This window comes from Erinaceus europaeus, chromosome 15 (assembly GCF_950295315.1).
Source record: "Erinaceus europaeus chromosome 15, mEriEur2.1, whole genome shotgun sequence".
Classification (NCBI taxonomy): Eukaryota; Metazoa; Chordata; class Mammalia; order Eulipotyphla; family Erinaceidae; genus Erinaceus; species Erinaceus europaeus.
In genome coordinates this window covers 71,618,050-71,641,897 of record NC_080176.1, presented here as the reverse complement: position 1 = coordinate 71,641,897, position 23,848 = coordinate 71,618,050, and the positions used below count along the sequence as shown (strand labels likewise).

General features: G+C 39.9%; 1 protein-coding gene across 2 annotated transcripts in view; it reads left to right on the top strand.

The window, feature by feature from the left end:
- The window catches only part of CCDC68 (coiled-coil domain containing 68), a 41,074-nt gene extending 20,537 nt beyond the window's left edge, over positions 1 to 20,537 (top strand). The window contains exons 7-10 of one of the 2 annotated variants that reach the window (XM_007519241.2): positions 6,482 to 6,587; positions 8,722 to 8,805; positions 14,338 to 14,414; positions 18,831 to 20,537. In XM_007519241.2, the coding sequence (XP_007519303.2) occupies positions 6,482 to 6,587; positions 8,722 to 8,805; positions 14,338 to 14,414; positions 18,831 to 18,888 (325 nt within the window). In that variant the 3' untranslated portion in view covers positions 18,889 to 20,537. Of the gene's footprint in view, positions 1 to 6,481; positions 6,588 to 8,055; positions 8,175 to 8,721; positions 8,806 to 14,337; positions 14,415 to 18,830 lie in introns of those variants that run through there. The other variant, XR_009545086.1, reaches the window with a different exon arrangement.
- The last annotated feature ends 3,311 nt before the right edge of the window (positions 20,538 to 23,848 follow it).

Below are 23,848 nucleotides of genomic sequence, written 5' to 3'. Positions count from 1 at the left end.
AAATTCTAGAACAGAAAATCAGATTAGTTATGACTAATGGAAGAGATGAAATAATCTAGGTCTTATAATCACATTAGATGCTGAAGAGTAGCCAGCCTGAGATGAGATGCATTTTATAGTCATCTCTCCCAAGACTGACCAAATTGAGGTAGTTTAACCAAGTCACTTACTTAACTAAAAATATCTGATTGGTATTATTTCGTTCTGATTATCATGTGGCAAAGAATACTTCTTTTTTTTGGGGGGGGGTCCATACTCCCAGAGGGATAGAGAATGGGAAAGCTATCAGCGGAGGGGATGGGATATGGAGATCGGGTGGTGGGAATTGTGTGGAGTTGTACCCCTCCTATCCTACAGTTTTGTTAATGTCTCCTTTCTTAAATAAAAAAAAAGAATACTTTCTTGTTTTTGCCTCTATGGTTATCACTGGGGCTCAGTGCCAGCACTACAAATCCACTACTTCTGGTGGCCATTTTGTCCCGCCCTTTTTTTATTAGATAGGACAGAGAGAAGACCTGTTTCACCGTTTGTGAGGTAACCCCACCCGAACCTCCCCTGCAGGTGGGGAGCCAGGGGTTCAACTGGGATCTTTGAGCAGGTCCTTGGCATGTGCGCTTAACCCCTGTGCTACTGACCCGTCCCTTAGACTCTACTGCTATCACCACTACTGGGTGACTCATGTACAGTGCTTTCTAGCTTACTGAGGAACTCCAGGTACCTTATTTTGTTTGATCTTTTTGTTGACCTTTCAGAGAGGACCTGGACTTCTAAATGACTAGATGACTTGTCGAGATGAACTGACCACTAGGAATGGTAGTACTATGGGCTTAGTACTCTAGTCATAGCAATGCCAGTGTTCATTTCCCTGTAGAGGGGAATTGATATTCTTTATTTCATTCTTGGTGAACTTTGGAGAACTTCTTTCAGACTTACTTCCTGAGTTCCCCCTGTGATTATGAGGAGAAGATAATTTCTCCACTACACAAGTCATTTTAGAGCTATCTTTCTTAAAAACACACCTGGGGTAAAATAAATAGTTTCAGCTTGTCCATATCTATGCTGGAATTGTTTAGAAATGGCAAAATCTTTAGAGAACAAGAGGATTGTCACGAAGTTGAGGTTACATGTCAAAAATACTGTTGTTGTCAGATTATGCATTTTGTTGTGATTGTTTGGAGAGCTCTCTCAAGAAGCCATGGTGCTGCCACTGGGAAATAACAATGGGGAACATTTTCCTGGGAAATGGTACACCTTCCTGTGCCTTGTTGAAATGTGAACAGTACCACACTGACAGCCAAGCTGCTTCTTTCACCAGAGTCTGGCCTGGGGATCGTAGACATGAAAAATTTCTGGAGCTTTCTCATACAAATCTAGAAGAGGAAACATCGAAAAATCATCTCAAATACTGAAGTCCTAACAGATGTCTTGGCTTTAGGAAAGTCTATTACAAACATAAGTCACTGAGACAATTTTCATGGTTTAGTGTTGCTTTGTTCAAAAACAAGAATGGAAAAGCACGACATGTTTAATGGATGAGCAAAGTCATTTTATCTAGAAAATACCAGAAATACAGAATATCACGTCCTATGCCAGTTTTCTGGGTCAAAATACATTTTTAACAAGAAAATCTAAACAGAATTCTCTAAGGCATATTCAATTTGGGAAGCGATGTTTTTATACATGATATGAAACAAAATGAAGAGTAACTCTCCTCATGAAAACATGTTCTGTAATATCAAGTGCCCTTTATAACATTGGTAGAGATTGTTTAAAAAAATGAATTGTCCCGGCATAAGGATCCCGGTTCGAACCCCGGCTCCCCACCTGCAGGGGAGTCGCTTCACAGGCGGTGAAGCAGGTCTGCAGGTGTCTATCTTTCTCTCCTCCTCTCTGTCTTCCCCTCCTCTCTCCATTTCTCTCTGTCCTATCCAACAACGACAACAACAATAATAACTACAACAATAAAAAACAAGGGCAACAAAAGGGAATAAATAAATAAAATAAATATTAAAAAATTTAAAAAAATGAATTGTCTCAGATGTTGGCTATTAATTGTAAAAGATGAATAAGCAGAAATAATATTAACATGTTACTTTGTAGAAAGCTTATTTTCCTAAAGCACATTCACTTCTTCTTCTAGCGTTTGCCCTTCTTCTGTAGCCAGTCAACAGCGTCAGGTTGAGCCTGATGTAAAGTTTCGAGACCTCCTTTGAATCTGGAGAGGTGGCAGTCGTTGACTATGTGGGTCATAGTCTGTCTGGAGCCGCAGGGGCAGTTCGGGTCGTCTCTGGCTCCCCAGCGATGGAACATAGCGGCGCACCGGCCATTCACTTATAAAGTAGTACAAGTAGAAATTATCCTAGAAGGTGCTGTGACGTCTCTAAATTTACAGTGCTTCCAGGTTTGGTGGTTTGGCCATAATTCATATTGCCTCGTAACTATAATAATACAGTGATACAGTGAGAGGATAGTCAAAAGCTAAATAGTCAGTCACAGTTACTCAGATGGAGTTTTGAAAGATTATGAGTGACTTCAGTTCAGAGTTGCCCTAACCTTTTTCACAGTGGCTAATGAGGACTCAAAATATTTACGTGAATTTAATTTCCTCCTTTTTTTTTAGTATATACAAATGATTAATAATGTTAGTAGTCATAAAGTCATTGACAATCATTAAAAATGACCTTGTGGGGAGTCACGGGGGTGGTGGTGCAGTGGGTTATGTGCACATGGCACAAAGCACAAGGATAAGGATCCCAGTTTGAGTCCCTGCACCCCACCGTCAGGGAAGTTGCTTCTCAAGTGGTGAAGCAGGTCTGCAGGTGTCTGTCTTTCTCACCCCCTCTCTGTCTTCCTCTTCTCTCTCCATTTCTCTCTGTCCTATCCAACAACAATGACATTAATAACCACAACAATGTTAAACAACAAGGGCAACAAAAGGGAAAATAAATAAATAAATAAATAAATATAAAAAAATAAAGGGAGTCAGGCAGTAGCGCAGCGAGATAAACACACGTGGCGCAAAGCACAAGGACCGGCATAAGGATCCCAGTTGGAGCCCTCAGCTCCCCACCTGCAGGAGAGTCACTTCACAGGCGGTGAAGCAGGTTTGTAGGTTTCTATCTTTCTCTCCTCCTCTCTGTCTTCCCCTCCTCTCTCCATTTCTCTCTGTCCTATCCAACAAAGACGACATCAATAACAACAATAACTACAACAATAAAGCAACAAGGGCAACAAAAGAGAGTAAATAAATAAATATTAAAGATAATAAAAATTAAATTAAATTAAAAAACCTAAAAAATGACCTTGTGGTATATAGTAATTAATAAAAATAATAGACTTCTGCTGACTTTTCTGGGGGCTTATGGCAGTTTTACTACTTTATTTTAAGAAAAATTATAGTGGTTTAATAATGATTAACAAGACTGTAATATGACAAGGGTACATACATTCCATACAGTTCCCACTATCAGAGTTCCATGTCCTATCCCTCCCATTGGAAACTTGCCTATTCTTTATCCCTCTGCAGAAGGTGAAAGGTCTGGCTTCCGTAATCGGTTCTCCACTGAACATGGACATTGGCAGGTTGATTGATTCATAGCTCCCCAGCTTGTTTCTATCTTTCTCTGGTGGGGTGGGACACTGGAGAGGTGAGGATTGCAGGACTCATTGGTGAGGTCATCTGTTCAGGGAAGTCAGGATGTTATCATAATAGCAGCTGCAACTTGGTGGCTGAAAGATGGTAAGATATAAAGCAAGACAAATTGTTTAATAAACAAGAATCCAAAGGTAGAAATAGAGCAAATGAAATTAGGGGTCTTCAGGTGGGAAGAAGCTAGGATAAGGCAGTTTTATTATGTGAGTTTATTTAGGTACATAACATCCATGTTGGGAAAACAGCTAGGAGAAAACGGCTAGGTAAGGCATGTGGCAGGAGCCATGAGTCCTTAAGCTTATTTACCAGCATTCAGTTACATGGCGTGCAGGGCCTGAGGGAAACAGCATGGCTGGTCCAGGGAAAAAGAGAAGGTGAGCAGCCAAATTGGAGCAAGAAAAAAAGGCACTTCTTTATTTCCTCTTGTACCCACAATCCCTTGTGAGTTTATGAATGTATATCCTATGCTCTTGACTTCAGGCTGACATCAGCCATAGGCTAATTACTTTCATATCCCAACAATTCCTTTTGCTCACTTTAAATGAACTGTTCTAATGATAGTAGTCTATTTCTTTTCATGGAAAGATAATGAGTCTATTTTAAAATGTATTTATTGATATAAAAGAATGTAGTGCCATTTTATTATGTTTTTCTGCCACCTAATTATCAAAATTTGTATTTCATTTAGAGATGTTTCATGCACAGCTCTGTTCATGTGGGCCTGGGTGGTGATTGAGAGTTCCGGGTCTGAAGTGTCTAGTGGTGAATGTGAATGAACAAGACAAAGGGTTTTAGTGAGTTTGGAGTATCTCACCAAAGTAAAAAATCTCTATGTGGGGGTAGAGGGTAGATTTTTAGCTTCACTGGGTGGGGGTGGGGACACAGACCTTTGGTGGTAGGAATGGTGTTAATATACACTCCTATTAACTTATAACCTTATAAATCACTATTTAATCAATATGTGAAGGGGGGAAAAAGACAAAGAGTTTTATTGTGCAGTGAGCTTGTGTAGGCTGGGACTACAGTGCAGGTGGTGAATCTGAAAGGAAATTGGGCCATGTGCGCTTAACCCACTGCACTATCACCCAACTCCCCTGAAAATAAATTGGAACTTCAGTCCCAGCACCTTATGGAGTGTGCATTCCATATCTCTCTATCTGGCTGAACCAATTGTACCTGGAGGTGAGTGGAGTGCTCCTCAGAGTCAGTATGGAAAATGAAGTCCAATATGGCATCCATCAGCTGCTCCCATCAAGGTTCTGAGAAGTGTCGGGCTGAGCTTCACTGACGGGAGACAGACGACCAGGGACTCATGGTTGAGCTGTACGCAGTATCTCTTTATTCATGTAGGACACAGCGCAATCTATACCAAGTTAGACTAAACTAACAACTAACTAAAACGAACAATGTTGTCTTTATATATACTTCCCAAGTAGGGTGTGAACAGGATGTGACGCAGAGAGGGTGGAGAGAAAAGTGACTGGTGAAAATCAAGGTGTGACAAGGAGAGGATCAGGGTGTGACAAGGAGAGGGGGTGGAGCAGGTGAGAATTCTACCACTAAACCACCAATGCCCTGGAGGGAAGGTGGTGCTTTATGTAAATGTAAAAGTGATTTATGTAAATAGACGGCAGTGGTTATGTAAATAGAATACAGTGGTTATGTAAATAGAATGCAGTGTTAAGCAGGAGGGATTTAAACCAAATGAAACAGAAGGGTTTTTTAAAAGCAGAATTAGAAGATACCAACAAGAAGGAGACATAGTGACACCCTCTGTTGACTTTCACAGAATTTATACCCTAGTGTTTGCTGTCCCCAGTCCAGTGCTGTAAATATCAGATTGCATGATGGTTTGACAGGGTTGAACACAAAATTCCCCTCTGCTTTCCCCAAGGAAATTCCTTCACCTTTGAAATCTCTTCCTGGTACATGATGGTGGAAAATGATGTAGGCTGGGGGAGGGAGTGTTTTGCAGACCTGTCATGATGAGATGAGAAATTTTATCCATGTGTACTGTGTACTAACTGTACTATAAATCATTAACCTTCCCATAAAAAGTCTTAAATAAAAAATGATCATTAAAATTATCCTTGAATTAAAAAAAATCTTCTTCCTGATTGTATTTGACTGCTTTGTACTTGGGTGTCTTACCTGGTGTAGGTATTTTCTCTTCTTCCTCTTCTCCCACTTTCTGATACTATTTCTTTGTTCCTTACTGTAGAAAGTCTGTTCACACAGGATTCGGAATGGTTTCCATGCTAATAGTTCCCCACTTTGGTTTATTTTTTTTCTGTTTTATCTGTAGGGAGTAAACACAGGCTCCCTACACCCTTTTCTTTCTTGCCTTACTTAGAGCTAATAAAATTATCAAAACTAGCAAGCACAAAAGACAAACTCTTGCAATACGCATATATTAACTTGTATTATATGCTTTATGCAAGGCTTTGTGTTGTGCCTTGTCCTAGTCTAGCCCTGCTGCCTCTGTGTAATTATCTGTGCCTTCTGATGGGACCAAGTTTAAAGCTAGATAACAGAGAAGACGGATTGATGTCTTAGTGCTTCATTCAGCCGAAAACAACTTGAATCATCTATCTGCTGGAGGGAAGGAATCAAGGAGGTCACAAAGGAGTGTTTCACTCGAATGAATATTCCTGCTCAAGTTCATCTCTGAACTTGTCTTGAGTCACTAATGGAAATCTGGGCATCCAATCCATGTGAAACCTAGGGGCTTTGTAGTATGTGTGTGGGGACAGCTTGGTGGTGGTACAGCTATGAAAATAAACGTGTGACCCATTATCAGTTTGTGTCTTGTTTCCTGTGTGTCCCCAGTTGCAGAGACCTTGAAATGGAGATTTCCCTTCTCCAGGAGCAGATTTCTCATTTGCAGTTTGTGATTCATTCTCAACATCAGAACCTACGCAGAGTCATCCAGGAGGTAAGGTGATTAAGGGTTTTCTCTGGTAGATTCTGTGTTTACAATGTGGAGACCACATACAACTGCCTTGTCTGGACTTGTAAGCAATGGGATTCTTTTTTTAAAAAAGGACACATTAACAAAACCATAGGATAAGAGGGGTACAAATCCACACAGTTCCCACTACCAGAACTCCGTATCACATCCCTGATAGCTTTCCTATTCTTTATCCCTCTGGGAGTATGGACCCAGGGTCGTTGTGGGTTGCAGAGGGTGGAAGGTCTGGCTTCTGAAATTGCTTCCCCGCTGAACATGGGCGTTGACTGGTCGGTCCATACTCCCAGCTTGCCTGTCTCTTTCCCTAGTAGGGTGGGGCTCTGGGGAAGTGGAGCTCTGGGACACATTGGTGAGGTCGTCTGTCCAGGGAAGTCTGGCCGGCCTCATGCTGGCTTCTGGAACCTGGTGGCTGAAAAGAGAGTTAACACACAAAGCCAAACAAATTGTTGAACATGCAATGGGATGATAAACCCCACTAATTTCCCTTTTGTTCTATGTGCGGTATGTCTCATTTTCAACACCCTTTCCTGTCTGTACACCAACACGTACATTTTTCACATTTGGGAGATTGTGTCTGTCTTTTATTTAAATGTCTTAGTAATTCTAAAAAGTGTTCTGAACTAGATAATGCTTAATATTCTTTAGAAGATACTTTTTTCTTTTGTTTGTGTGGAGTTGGGGGTTGTACATGCAGGATTTCACTGCTCACAGGCATGCTTTCACTCAGACACCACAGCATTGGAGCCTCCCCAGCCCCAGTACCATATTACTCCCTTGTGCTACTTGGTTCAAACTTGGGCAGCAAATATGGCATAACATGTTATGTGTTTGACCCTCTTTAAAGCTTTTCTGTAGAAATGAGCTGTTTTCATAACCTCATACACAATAAATTTTCTGAGGAAATGTTTAGGACAAGAGTGTAGTCTGACCCTTCTACTCTCTGAACATCTTGGCAGGTGAAATAGATGCACTAAGTATAGTCATGTCCAGATGACTGTGCATCAGATACTCCCATTATCTACTTTAAGATATAAACTGATCTGATTTGATGGGTCTATATTAAAATTAAATCTGCAGCAGTCAGGCGGTAGTGCAGTGGGTTAAAGCACAGGTGGCGCAAAGCACGAGGACCGGCATAAGGATCCCGTTTCGAGCCTCTGGCTCCCCACCTGCAGGGGAGTCACTTCACAAGCGGTGAAGCCGGTCTTTTTCTTCCCCTCTCTGTCTTCCCCTCCTCTCTCCATTTCTCTCTGTCCTATCCAATAACAATGACGACAATAATAACTACAACAATAAAACAACAAGGGCAACAAAAGGGAATAAATACTAAAAAATAAAATTTAAGTCTGCTCTTTGTTTGATTTTCTATATTATTTTAATAATTTTTCAAAAGGAATCCTCTCAAAGAGTTCAAAATTCCTTCCTGATATAGATACAGCTCTTATGCTTGTTGGGCTGGGATCTCATCAAAAAGTCAGAAGCTTTGAGTCATGGCATCTGAGAGCCAGGAAGGATCTAGGTTATTCATTCTCATCTTACAGACAATGAAAGGTAAAGTCCAAAGTGGTGAGGTGACAGAGCTGGCTGGCATAGTGACCTGAGACCTTCACGCATAATTCTGCACCTCATCATCCTACCTCCCTGGTCTTTTGTTGCCTTTTAGAAAAATCACATTTGTTTCAAAGCCAAGCAGCCTAATCATAGCTTGCAGTTGGTTGACCAGATCTCCATCTCAGTGAGCTTCTGCTGGCAGACATAGGTCTCATGACTACTAGCCTCTTCATCTGCCTCTGCAAGATGAAAATATTGCATGGAATGACTGCTGATGCTTTTCACATGACATGCTCCTGCTGAACTTGCTTTAAACAGGTTTTCCAAAGGGTAAAACGTTTGACATCACTATCTCTCTACTCCCACTCCCAGGTGACTGCATATCTTGCTTTTTTCTGTAGCCTGTTGAGTCTACTGCAGCTTGGAGTTTCTTTCCTTGTTTTGTTTGATGACCATTATTTAACTATAGAAACCTGTATGATTTCTGGCTTATACAACCCTGTTGTCTGACAGGATCCCTCCCCCCATTGTCTTTTCTAATTCATAGATGGAAGGATTAAAAAGCAGTTTAAAAGAACAAGATAAAAGAATTGAAAACCTGAAAGAAAAAGTGAACATACTTGAAGCTCAGGTAAAAAGCAAACCTGCTATAAATTCTGTGTGTGTGTGTGTGGGGGGGGGGGGAATACACGTTTGCGTGGGAGTATCTGTATGTTTGTAAAGCTGTGTAGCAGTGTGTCTGTGTGTTTCGTCTATGTCACACTATGAGTATGTCGGTGTGAAAATGGTGTTGTGACTGTGTGAGTGTATATCTGTATGTGAGCGAACATGCTGTTGTCTGTGTATTTATGTGACTGACTATGGTGTGCATGTTTGTGCACTGAATACGAAGTTAAAGCTTTGGACACAGGTACAAATAATAACTATTAAATATCCATTTGTAGTTTAACCAAATTGTTGATATTAAATACTTGGAAATGATTATTACAAGTGTATCTGAATTTTCTGGGTTACTTGCTAGTTTGGGACAAATGATGTTAATTTCTTGATGGAAACTAGAATTAGAAGATTGGCCACATCTGCTCCTGTTTAAATTCAGCTCTAGCCTCACAGACAGGCCTGCTGCCTCCTGGATCCCTGCCTTTAGACGTCCTCTTTTTCTTATCCATATTCATCCTGCCTCCCAAGCTTTGCTTGATTTTACTCATTTCAACAAGTCTGCTGTCATTTTCTTGATTTTCAAACTTGTAAAAGAATGTAATACTTTACATTTTATGGTGGTGGGATTTTCCTTTTATTTCCCCCCCCCAATGGATAGGACAGAGAGAAATTGAGAGGGGATGAGGAGATTGTGAGGGAGAGAAGAGAGACACCTGCAAACCTGTTCCACTGCTCGTGAAGTGTCCCCCTGCAGGTAGGGAGAGGGGGCTTTAACTGGGTCCTTGCACATGATAATGTGCACGGTCAATCAAGTGCACCACTGCCCAGAATTTTCTTTCAATTTTGGAGGGAAGATAACTCCACATGTATTTTCCCTTTACTAGAGAAGCACTTTTGAGTGCCCAGCTGTAGGTCCCCTGGCTGTGGTGCCTCTGAGGACTCTATAGGTGTCTTTACCTCAGCTCGACCTGGGCCCTCTGCTACCCTGTCTCTGTCTCCTACTCTGGACATAGCCAACTTTTTTAGTGCATCCCTAAGCATATTACTGTCCTGTTTGTGGTCACCAGCCTTGCCACCCTGTCTTGTGGATTACAGATAGACACTCTGTCTTTCACTGGAAACTGCTTCTTGAGCCACGTGATCATATTCCCAACATGTTGCCAGGATGTTCCTTCCACCATCACATTCTTTCTACTTTCTCCAAACGGAAGAAGCTTTTAGGGTTTTTCAATCATCTTTAAAAATCTTATCAGAAACTTTCTGCTTTTCCCTATCAAAATTAATTTTTCTTTCTGGTTTTACACGTTTCGTTTTTGTTTCATTCCCATCTCTGAAATCTATTTTTTCATGCATGTTCAGTTAAAATAAAGACACTCTACGGGAGTCGGACCGTAGCGCAGCGGGTTAAGCGCAGGTGGCGCAAAGCACAAGAACCGACATAAGGATCCCGGTTCGAACCCCGGCTCCCCACCTGCAGGGGAGTCGCTTCACAGGCTGTGAAGTAGGTCTGCAGGTGTCTATCTTTCTCTCCCCCTCTCTGTCTTCCCCTCCTCTCTCCATTTCTCTCTGTCCTATCCAACAACGACAGCAACAATAATAACTACAACAATAAAACAACAAGGTCAACAAAAGGGAATAAATAAATAAAATAAATATTAAAAAAATAATAAATAAAAAATAAAATAAAGACACTCTAACAAGTAACTCTGCTTTTGTATTGCTTGGTACACAATAATTTGAAGAACTCAAAGCTTATTGTTGAGAAAATTCCAACAGTTTCTATATAGTTGTCTAACTAGGGAATATTTTTATTTCAATATTCAATGTAATCATGATATTGTTTCCGGTTGCTTTCTAACTTGAAAATTACTAGAGAGCATTTTCCCCAGTCACAGACTTGGGCTACGGAATATGTCTGTCCTTGTCTGGAATATATTTATCTCTGTTGTACAAAGAACACCTTTATGATCAGTTTGGCAAATCCGAAGTGTATCCACTGGGCAAGATATTTATTTATTTATTTATTTATTTATTTATTTATTTATGTATTTTCCCTTTTGTTGCCCTTGTTTTATTATTGTTGTAGTTATATATTGTTGTTGTTATTGATGTTGTTGTTGGATAGGACAGAGAGAAATGGAGAGAGAAGGGGAAGACAGAGAGGGGGAGAGAAAGATAGACACCTGCAGACCTACTTCACAGCCTGTGAAGCAACTCCCCTGCAGATGGGGAGCCGGAGGCTCAAACCTGCATCCTTCTGCCCGACTCCCCAGTGGGCAAGATTTAAGTGCTTATCCCTTGAAATAACCTGTTGAGATAATTGATATGTAAATGAAGGCCTTTATTCCATTTTTTTAAGTATGACTCCTGATAGATGACTAGTGTCCAAGGGACAAAAATTCCTAATTTTTGCTTCTGCCTTCTGTACTTCAGTGTTCTTCATCTTAGTTGCCATTAGAAGTACTTGTGGAGTCAGAGAACAGAATTATCTTGTGAGCATCCTATAATACATTTTATACCAGTCAGGTTCCTGATTCAGCTTTTTGGGTTAAGGATTTGTTCTAACAAGTTCTCAGGTGAGGGGCCGGGTGGTTGCGGTTCTGGTTGAATGCCCATATTACAATGTGCAAGAACCTGGGTTCCAGCCCCTGGCCCCCACCTTCAGGGGGAAGCTTTTTGAGTGATGAAGCAGGTCTGCAGGTGTCTGTCTTTTTCTCTCCTTATCACCACTCTCAATTTGTGGCTATCTCTATCCAGTAAATAATTAAGATAATGAAAAAAAAACTTTCTTAAAAAATGTTCTCAGGTGATACTGATCATACTAATTTTGGAGCCAACTTTAACTATGTATTTTCCCTCTCTTTTCTAGTTAGACCATTTCACCTGGCCATAAAGGTCCAAATTAAATTTTCCTGCATATGAAGACAGTATAAATTATTTTAGTCACTCTAATTTCTGTGAATAATTTTTGGGTAGTAATAAATTACCCACTGAATTATGGTGTCTTTTGAATTATTTCATTTTCATTTTTTCTTTCAGAGATTTTATTGTTCACATGTTAGTTTCCTTGCTTTTATCTTATGCTTTCTATAAACTGAAAAGGTGGATACCATGTGTTCTCACTTCTTCACAACCCCTCTGCCTGTGAATTGGTGCTGTAGCCATGCCTGGAGCAGAATTACTATTATTTATCAATGAATGTAGTAGGTTATTGACTGATTTCCATACAATTTACTTTCTTCTGATTTTTTATCATACCTGGAATCCTTTCAGAAATCACTGAATTTTATCTCCTGGTTTCACCATTTACTTATTTGTAATATAAAGAATGTGGGATAATTCTTTTGACAAAGGCAAACTAATATCTAAGAGTGAAAGAGTGTGAGCCTTAGAGTCTGGCTAGTTGTATAAAGCATGTACATGTCTTCTGTCATTTACCAAGGAGGTCAGTGGCCTGATCAGTTTGATTTTTGCCAGCCTTGTTTCTTTAATAAGCATCAGAATTAAGGTTACTCCATGGAGCTACATGCAATTTCATTACAAAGAGAGAACTGTTTGGAAAGTACCTAGCAGATACTGATGTTTGCTAGGTAATCACAATGAACTCAAAAGCTTCCATTAAAATCCTAATGTTTGTTTTCCCAAAACATGTACTTTGGTCTTGACTTTCCCCAACCATCAAGTTGAATCTCTAGATATATCCTTCCCACCCCCACCCCCATCAAGATTATGGCTGAGGCTCTGGGCTTGCATAACTTTACTACTCTTGGCAGCCATTTTTTTTCCTTCTCTGATAGAGAAATTAAGAGGGAGGAGTTGAGGAGAGACAGAGAGAGTAAGAGAGACACTTGTAGCACAGCTCCACCACTTGTGAATCTCCCCCCTGTAGGTGGGTACTTGAACCCAGGTCCTTGTCCATGGTAATTTGTGCTCTCTACTGAGTGTGCCACCACCGAGGCTCTGGAAATACCTTTAATGCTTCAGTTATTTGATTCTCTAAGTCCTTCCTTTCCTTAAAAAAGACAATAAACTAGTTCTTTTAAAGTCACTACTTCACCTAGCACCTTTCCACCCCGCAACCTTTCAGTCCCAGATCTGTCCATACCATTGAATCCTCTGGCCTGAGTTTACAGCCTGCTAGCCTGTCAGTGGAGCTGACAGCTCAACCTCGACATGACCATTTATTTAGTGTTGGAGTCTCACCTTCCAGATTTGTATAATGAATTTGCATGGTCCGGCTATGTTGTAGAAAAATCATGTTCTCTGAACTAGGAGAACTTGACTTTGAACTCTGCAGATCACAAGATATTGGACGTTTGGATTCTTTGGATCTCCATTTGTATTTATAGAAATCATCCTTGTACCCAAATGTCCGAGGTAATTTTCAGGAACAGTGGAGCTGTGCTGCAGGTGTCTCTCCTTCTCTTTATCAATCTCTGTTTCTCATACTTTATCAAAGAGAGAGAGGGAAAAAAAAAGGCCCTCAGGACTAATGGAGCCAGCCAGGCAGGAACCAAGACCAATAACTTTAGTGGCAAAATAGAATAAAATAAAATAAAAAAATATTCTTAATCTATAAGATCACAACCAGATGCCTTTTAGTCTTATAATCTGTAGCAGGCACTGAGCTGAGTGTTTTAACATGTGAGTGGTTTTCAACCTGATAGCAAAACCCCATAACTTTCATCTTATTAACCATTGCACTATCAACCAAAATTATGAGAGTATTTTCAGATTTAAAATATGGTTGCCATAAGACATTTGCTTCTTTTGCTTATTGATACCTAATGGCAGACATGTATCATTTACTACTAGATGAAGAGAATGAGATTTAAGTGAGAAAATAGTGGTTAAGGGGCCAGATGGTGGTACACCTGATTAAGCGCACACATTACAGTATGCAAGGACCCAGGTTCAAACCCCTGGTCCCCACCTGCAGGGAGAAAGTTTCATGAGTGGTGAAGCAGGGCTGCAGGTGGCTCTCTGTTTCTCTCCCTCTCTATCTCCCTCTCCCCTCTTAATTTCTGTTTGTCTCTATCCAATAATAAATAAGTAAAATAAAACAAAATAAGGAAAATAGAGGTTAATGTCTTGTGGACCATAGAATAAAGAATAGATGATACTTACTTACATGGAGTTTATAACTGGGAGATTATGACAAAAAGAAAAATGTGTAATGAATACTGTTGGTGTCTTTTAAACATTTCTTTAATAAAATTATTTCGTGAAGTTATTTGCATCTGTTTTAAAAACTGTAAAAACCAAAATTATATAGTTTAGCTGTTAAATCTCAGAGGATAATGCAAACTATATTACATTTTAATACTATAATAATGTTCTGTGTTTTCAAGGTGTCTTTGTAAAAATTTCAGAGATAACATTGACTTAGCTATCTATTTTTGGGCCCAAATAGAGTGTACTGGAATGGCAATGTAAAAAGGTGACAGTTTGCTTGAAGTATGCTAGCTATGTGATCTCTGCTTGTTTTTTTTTTTAATTTTAGAATAAGGAACTAAAAACCAAAGTGGCATTTTGGTCTAAAACTTCTAAGACAACAGCATCAAAGGCTGTCTCCACAAGGTAAGGTTTATCTCCTCCTTTTCTTCTCACTCCTCCTCTCCATCCTCCTCCTCCTCCTTTTCCTTTTTCTTCTTCTTCTTTTTTCCTTCTTTTTCGTCTTTAAAGATTTTGTTTATTTATTAATGAAGAAAGATAGGGGGAGAGAGAGAGAAAGTATCTGACATCACTCTGGTACATGTGCTGCTGGGGACTGAACTCGAGACTTCATACTTGAGAGTCCAGTGCTTTATGGACTACACTGTCTTCTGGACCAAGGTAAGGTGCTTCTTATCCCGCTCCCTGCCTCACAGCAACTGTTGAACATTCATTATCACAAACATTCACAACACTTGAGAAAGAGTTCAATCTTACATCATCATTTGTTTATTGTTTGTCTCCCTTGGTAACTCTAATATGGCCTACCATTAAATGATTGAAGCCTGACATATAATTCAAAACAAATAACTGCTGAGTAAATTAATGAATTACATTAATGTTTTTCCTTTTCATTTCTGTAAAAGAAATCTGATCATGACTTTGACACTTTCTCCAAATAGCACTGATGGTCTCCTCGTCCTTATTCCTCCTTTGTTCATATTTTCGGTAGCATTTATAGCTAATCATAAATTCTTATGTTTATTTGAATTTCCATGTCTATATGTCAAAATCAAATAAATTGTAAATGTCAAGAGGGCAGGAATACTTCCTTGAATTCCACCTTATTTCCTGCATTGCTAAGGACAAGTGTCCTCAATAGCTTCCTAATAATGAATGAATCAAGCAAAGATAATGATCCCGTAAAGTAATGGGAATGGTAGTTGAAACAATCAAAAACACTTTTTGATGGTAACATAATCTGAAGTGATGAGTTATTAGAAAAAGTCTCTGGACTCAAATCTCATTTCCATAATACTCTGTGAAGTCACTTAAAGGGAAACAGTCTGTAATTACAGGAATCATTTCAGACATCATGAAAAACTTCCTATGTTAGCAACTTTTAAATTTCCCAGTCTAGCTCCTTTAGAACAAAAACACATTTTTGGAAACTCTTCTCAGCACAGCACTTGAGAGGTGGGGAATCAGGCCCACTTGGAAAGGCAGCTATGCTCACCACTATACCACCAAGGCTCAGGCCCACTTTGATTACCAGCAATCTAAGAATTCAGGCCCATTTAGCTTCTTCTTCAGGATCCCCCTTAAGAATGCTTCATATTGGGGCCAGGCGGAGGCGCACCTGGTTAAGTGCTCACATAACAGTGCTCAAGCTCCTGGCCCCACCTGCAGGGGGAAGGCTTTGCGAGTGTTGAAGCAGGGTTGCAGGTGTCTCTCTGTCTCTCTCCTTCCCTCTCTGCCCTTCCCTTTCAGTTTCTATCTAGTAATAAATAAAATAAAAATAAAAAAGAATGCTTCACATTCCAATAATATATGGCATTAGAGGCTAGAGATGAAACCACTGTGAATCAAGTCTTCTATAATCTTTGAACTGCCAAATGCTCATTTGTCAATTCTGTGGTCACTGCAACTTTTAATAAAGAGAATGGATTCCCAGAAATGTTAAATGACAAAGCGAAAGGTTCATATTTCAGAAGCAGCAAAAGGAGTAGAATCACTCCAGTGGGTTAAAAAAGAGAAGAGGGCTTAGAATAGGAGGGAAAGTATGATTCTCTAAGAAAAGGGAGAGTGATCAATGTGTCCTTTTTATTATAATAGATACCATGTTTACAATTTTGTTTATTTATTTATTAGATAGAGACAGAGAAATTGAAAGGGGAGGAGGAGGGAGAGAGGGAGAGAGACACCTGCAGCCCTGCTTTACCACTCGTGAAGCTTTTCCCCTGCAGGTGAGGACTAGAAGTTTGAACCCGGGTCCTTGTGCACTATAATGCATGTGCTTAACCAGGTGTGCCATCGCCTGGCTCCACAGTGTTTTCCCCAATATCGGATATCATTTGTCCTGGGGATGGTGACACATTTTGGTTAACCTCAGTAATTTTGAACCTGAAGGAAATGGTGTCTGATTGGAGAAGAAAAGGAAATAACTGGTTACCTTTATGTTATATACTTTCACTATTGAATGCTGGGACTGGTTGATGTTCAGGAGATGTGTTAGAGAGAATAAAGTTTTTAGCTAGTTAACAGTTAAAATCCTTTTAGTTTTGGAACATTCTCCCTATTTTCTGAGTAAGGTCAATGTGGGAAATTTCAAAATGAAATAGGAAAAGCATATTGAACATATGTCATTTTTTTTGGTATTTTTTGGATAAAAATTCCAGTGTTAGTAATATAATTATAGGTTTTACATTTGCAAAATGAATGGTAGCCTGTTGGCTACTTTGAGAATGCAAGTGGTATTATAATTTGCTAAATTTGGATTCACGGCCCCTTGCATTGGTAAGTTTGGATTCTCAGTATGCAATGACAGTAAATTATAAGGAGGAACTCTTATATAAAAGTATCCTTCAAGGCAACAAAAAATAATGTACACTTAAAACATTCTTGGAAAAGTGATTGAATCATACTTAAAATATAGTCCTATTTTTTTCCCTCAAATTAGCAAGTTTTTCTTTTGTTTGCTTGTTTCCTTGAGTATAGAGGTTTTACTTGAATACCAAATGGGGTTGAATTTTTAGATGACAACACATAAATATGTGTGTGACTGTATATATATATGTTTACAAATAAACAGACACAGATAGCTTTAAGCATTAAAATGATACTGTGGTTCTAGTCAGACAGATCTAAAGCATCATGCGACACAGGTTATTTCTCTTCCCATTTCCAGGTCACCTTGGCTCACCTCTTCTTTAAGTAAGGGGCAAAGTTAGGGTAAGATATAGACATTACAGACTTACCTGAGACCCAGACTTTTGTCACAGGGGCCATTTGTTTTTGGCTTCATCATGAGAGGGAGGGGTAAAAATGAACACCTGAGGAGGTAGTGATTGTTATGAAATAAATATAGGCATGGTTTAGAAAGGAAGAATAAAGTGGGAGCCTTAGAAAGTCTCAGCTTGGGAGCTGGGCGGTAGCGCAGCGGGTTAAGTGCACATGGTGCAAAGCACAAGGACCTGAATAAGGATCCTGATTCAAGCCCTCGGCTCCCCACCTGCAAGGGAGTCACTTCACAGGCAGTGAAGCAGGTCTGCAGGTGTCTATCTCTCTCTCCCCCTCTCTGTCTTCCCCTCCTCTCTCCTTTTCTCTCTGTCCTATCCAACAACGACGACGACATCAAGACTACAACAATAAAACAACAAGGGCAACAAAAGGGAATAAATAAATAAATAACCGTTAAAAAAAAGTCTCAGCTTGGTGGCTGGGTGGTGACACACCTGGTTAAGCACACATGTTACCAAGCATAAGGACCTGGATTAGAGCCCCTGCTTCCCTTCCACTGCAGGGGATACTCTTCATAAGTGGTGAAGCAGGTCTGCGGGGATATATCTTTCTCACCCTCTCTCTATCTCCCAGTTTATTTGTTCTATCTAGGAAAAATTAAGGGGGGAAAAAAAGGTCTCACCTTTGGGGCTGGGCAGTGAGGTACCAAGCTGAGTGCACTTACTATGTGCAATGACCAGGTTCAGACCCCTAGTCCCCACCTGCATGGAAGAAGCTTCATAAACAGTGAAACAAAGTTTCATGTGTCTCTTCTTCTGTCTCCTCTTCCCCTCTCAATACCTCCCTGCTCTAGCAAATTAACAAATGATTTGAAAAAAAAAAAAAGAACAAAAAGAAAGAAAAGTCTGACGTGGAGGACAATAGGAGAGTTAGGTCATTTAAAGAGACCAATTAGAAGTTCATTCCAGGTAGATAATTTGGGATAAAAGAGCCCAGCTTTATCAACTCATCACCATTCTACACAAATTACCCACACATGTCTGTGTTCATGCTTTCATTCTAAATAAGATATGGGGTGCCTGATTACATCCTCCCCAATTCTTTATGGGCTTTACAATTACGGACCAGACACTATGGGGGTTATATACCCACATTCCCCCGCAACAGAATGGCAGATACAGGCACTAACTCTGTCTTGCTTCCCCTCACACTTGCTTGTCCCATTATAACTAGGTAAACTTGCATAAGATAATGGCATTCACCATTTGATTCTGTGTCTCTTGGGGAAAACGCTCAGAATTGATCCGATCAATGTAACCTCTTAGATAACAGGGCATTTAGTTGAGTGTGGTGTGGTGGTAGTGGCAAGGGTAACAGTAATTGTACAACTGTATCACCAACTTAGTTGTTTTGGAGATAGAGACAGAGAGGGAGACAGTGAGAAACCACAGCACCTAAGCTTCCCTTAGTGTGGTGGGGGCTGGGCTCAAACCTGGGTGGAACACATGACAAAGCAGCATACTAGCTAAATGACTTTTTTGCCAACCTTATCACTAACTTTCAGTGTGTTTGAGTTTGATGATTGGGTGGTCTTTCCCACAGTGAACTGAAAACTGAAGGCACTCCACCCTATTTGATGCTCATCAGGCTGCGGAAATGAACTGGCTTGACTGAAGATCTGAATGAGAAAGCCAATCGCGTGGGTTGTATTTAACCCTGGAAACACAGACTAAACTTGCATGTTAGAATGACTCAATGGCAGTATTTAATAGGATTTATTATACATAGAAAACTTTGATGGAAGATGACATCCCAGAAAATAAAGCAACTATATGTATATTCAATTAAAGGAAGTCTTTCAAACTCACTAAATGTGAAGATAATTATGGATGATGAATTTTGCTTGAACTTAAGGAAAATATGAAATTGGAGGGAATTTTTGCTTAAGACACTACTTTGAGGTTGGCAATGTTCATCTTTTAATAGTAGTTTTTCTGTATGTAAAAGAAGGGAGAGAGCATTATGTGGATGAATAAATGATACCTTTTAAAGAAGATGATTGAGTAGTAAGAAATGTCCTACCATGGTATAACTTCATCTCCTGGCCCCTTATTAGTGAGTTGTTATCTGCTGAATCATGTACAGCAGGATACAATTCTGTTTTGCTAATTCCTTAGCCCATGCAACTGTACAAAATTATGAGTTATGGCTGCTGTCTCAAGGAAGCCATTGTTTTTCAACTGGATTGAGATTGAAACTCAGATGCTTAAAGAGAGCCCACACATAAGCACTCAAGGATGTGATTTGTCACTGCCTTTGTGATTCATTTTCATTTTGATATTCACAGACTAACAGAAATATTGGTAGAGGAAGAGTAGAAGTCAGTGCTGCCAGCTCATGCCACTAGAAAAGTGTATATATTGTGGATTCAAAGGAACAGTAGCTGCTGGGATAGTGAACTGTGAATAATATAGACGTCCAACATACAGCTTTAAGAAGAGAAATTCCATCATTACACACAGTAAATGTCAATCTGTTCATACTTTGGAATTATGTGTCTAGTACTTTGGAGAAGGTGCTTACATTTTGACTCATTGTTGAGTTTGTGATTGCTAGGATTAAGCCTAACTCTGTGGAAATGGAAACATATTAACCTTCATAAAAATAGAATGCACTTCAACTAAAAGAAAAATTGGAAATCTCTGTCACCACAAAGGGAAAGTCACCCTTTGGCCTTTTGTTCATCCTATCTAGTATATGTAACTCTAAACATTTTCTCAGGAAATGAGTTTCAAGATGTTCAAAGGGAAATATCAGTATTACCTATTAGTTATTTAAATATGAATACTGATGAGATGAAGTAATGTATTTGCAAAGTCATTAAAGTACTTTAATCCTTGAAATGCTGTAAAACTATATGCATAAGTTCCATACTCCATGTTTTTATAACTGGCAAGTTTTTAAGATGGTGTTTTCTATTACCTTTCAGGGCACATTTAGCCTATGTGAAAAACAAATCTAAGTCTTATGCCTGTATGAATTGCTTGGATCCTCCCAACAGTCTTGAGAAGCAGATAATATTATTATTCCAAGTTTAAAGGAGGATACTCAGAGTGGTTCAGTCAGTTCATTTTTGACCTGTTGATATTACTTCTACCTACTAATTTGTCAGCTGAGGGATTTTCTACCTATAGAAATGTCTCTCTTTTTTGCTGCTTGAGTGGAGAGTGCTTCCTTGAAGGATCTCTATATTATATTGTGGGTGAGACCTAGAAACCACACTTAGTAATAAACTAGACATTTTCCTGATATGAGTTGATCTTTCATTTGTGGGATTACCCTGGTGAAAACTTGGTTCAGAAAAGCTTTTTAAAAGGGTGTTTATTTTACATTAATTACTGAGAACTTTCCACTACATGTGAAAATAGACTTTGGGGCACATTAGAAGGGATATTGAGATCACAAATTCCGTTTTAACTGAAGATCACTTAAGTTTCTTTTTTTAAATTTTTGTTTATACAATGGAATACTGACAAGACCATAGGATAAGAAGGGTACAATTCCACACAATTGCCAACACCAGAACTCCATATCCCCTCCCCTCCCCTGATAGCTTCCCTATTCTTTATCCCTCTGGGAGTATGGAACCAGGATCATTATGAGGTGCAGAAGGTGGAAGGTCTGGCTTCTGTAATTGCCTCCCCTCTGAACACGGGCGTTAACAGGTCAATCCATACTCCCAGCCTGTCTCTCTCTTTCCCTAGTGGGGTAGGAATCTGGGGAATCAGAGCTCCAGGACACTATACCTCAATTATTATGCTAGACTGTGATAAAATGAAACTTTGGAATGGGCTCATCTAACTCACCAAGGACCTAGATGATTTACAATAGAACACTGTTCTAAAATCAAAACTGGAGTCCTGGGGAGACAGCATAATGGTTTTGCAAAGACTTTTATTTATTTTTTATTTATAAAAAGGAAGCATTGACAAAGCCATAGGATAAGAGGGGTACAACTCCACACAATTCCCACCACTGGAACTCCATATCCCATCCCATCCCCTGATAGCTTACCTATTCTTTAACCCTCTGGGAGTATGGACCCTAGGTCATTGTGGGATGCAGATGGTCCCAGGTTCAATCCCTAGCACCACTCTAAGCCAGTCTCCAATGTGCTCCTTTTTCACTTTTGTCATGAAAGCAAATGGGCTCATGATGTACTTTTCTCTCTGAAAAAGAAACTGGTTGGTCTTCTCTTTTCCACATTACTACATTGCCATGTTCACATACCCAAATTTGGATCCTTACACCACATGGGAGGTCCTCTGGCATGGGAGGCGGCTTTAGCACTTCTCCCTCTGTCTCTCTGTAAATGAAGCAAAACACAAAACCCAGAGTGGTGAAGTCATTTGTGTACAAAATCCAAGCTCCACCAAAAAAGAGTTTCTCAGAGACCTATAAAAGATAATCCAAAGTTATGGTAGTTTCAAACATCTGCTTATTATCACAAAACATTTCTAGTACTTACACTACAATCTTAATTATATTATAATTAGTACATTGGCTTTGCACTCGGTAGGGCAAGTCACCTAAGTGGATTTCTAACAAGCAGCAATGCCCATTACTTTCTCTCTCCAAGTAGGACCCCATATTAGAGATAAAATAATCATTGGGATAGTGAACTGTGAATAATATAGATACCGAACATACAGTTTCAAGAAGAGAAATTCCATCATTACACACAGTAAATTCAATATGATCTGTTTTCCTTCTAAATAATGGGGCATGTTGTGACAACTTAAAAGTCCTGTGAGACCTTTAAGAAAATCAAGACCCTAATGAATGAGCTTGAATTATTTAAGTTCAACCCAGGGGGCAGAGGCTTCTTTCTATCTGGGAGACAATTATGGCTGCTGGAAGTCAAGTTGAGAGAATGGTGCCAAAGATTTTCTTGCTTTCAGTGATCTCTGATATCTGATTACTGTAAAAAATGGCGACTAATCCCTAGCACTGCAAAAACGGTATCATCTGTTTTCCATCTACACCATGCCTCGGCCTCGCGTGAGCTTAATGTGCAGCTTGGCGATACGAGAATCCGCATGAAGCCCAGTCAGTCTATCTTGGCGTTACTCTCAATCGCACTCTGTCATTTCACGAACATCTCATAAAAACTGCAGCAAAGGTGGGCGCGAGGAATAACATCATTGCAAGACTGGCCAGCTCCTCATGGGGCGCGAGCGCTTCCACACTATGATCATCATCTCTGGCATTATGCTATTCCACTGCAGAATACTGTGCCCCAGTATGGTTCCATAGCCCCCATGTCCACTTGGTCGATTCCAAATTATATTCCTCCATGAGGATCATTTCTGGAACCATCCGTTCCACCCCGGTCCCATGGCTGCCAGTTCTTAGCAACATCGCCCCGCCAGATATTCGTCGGGTTGCGGCATCATCTAAGTTCATTTCCCACGTCTACACTCGACCGGACCTGCCAATATACGCGGATATCTTCACCCACCCTGTCCAACGCTTGACGTCTCGTCACCCAATCTGCTCCCCTACGCCTATACTGAACTTCTCTGTTCCAGACTCTTGGAAACAGAGTTGGCAGTCAGCTGAGGTAAAGAACAAACACCTCATCACAGACCCCTGCAAGCGTCAACCCGGCTTTGACCAAGCACGTTATGATTGGGCCCTCCTCAATCGCTATCGAACAGGCCATGGCCGGTGCGCCGCTATGTTCCATCGCTGGGGAGCCAGAGACGACCCGAACTGCCCCTGCGGCTACAGACAGACTATGACCCACATAGTTAACGACTGCCACCTCTCCAGATTCAAAGGAGGTCTCGAAACTTTACATCAGGCTCAACCTGACACTGTTGACTGGCTACGGAAGAAGGGCAAACACTAGAAGAAGAAGTGGGAGAGTTGTTTTTCTTTAAAATAAAAATTCATCGTTATCTTGGCAAAAGCTATCTAAGTAACATATGGAGGAAGAGCAACTAAGAGAACAGGCAGTCTTGGTAGGTGAACACTGAAGAGAATATTATCTGTGACCTTGAGTTGTCCTTGAACATTTGTCCACTCAGCAGCCTGTAACTAATGGAAACATCATGACTTGCTCCGTCATTCACTAGGAGGAAGAAAACAGGTATACTATATGGATGTTGTTATCTGCCATAGATTACTTCAACATATTAATTACTAATACCTATTTATTTATTGGACAAAAAGGGAAATGGAGGCAGAGAGGCAGAGAGAAAGAGAGACACCTACAGTTTTACTTAACCACTTGTGATGTTTCCCCACTCCAGGTGGGGACAGGAGGCTTGATCCTGAGTCTTTGCATGTGGTAATGTGTGAGCTCAACCTGGTGCACAACCACCCAACAGTTAATGGCTAATATAATAAACTTTTTATTCAAAATTAGAAAAAATAAGTTCTAATTATTAAATATATAATAAAGTCACTTAACTAGATCTATATAACTTATTTCCTAGTTCCTAATGGAGATCACCTTTAGTATAAGTTCTACATCAGTACTAATGTTACTAACATTCTCACACCTACCATATATTAAAATTTAGCACAGAAATAAATTTACTATGACCACATAA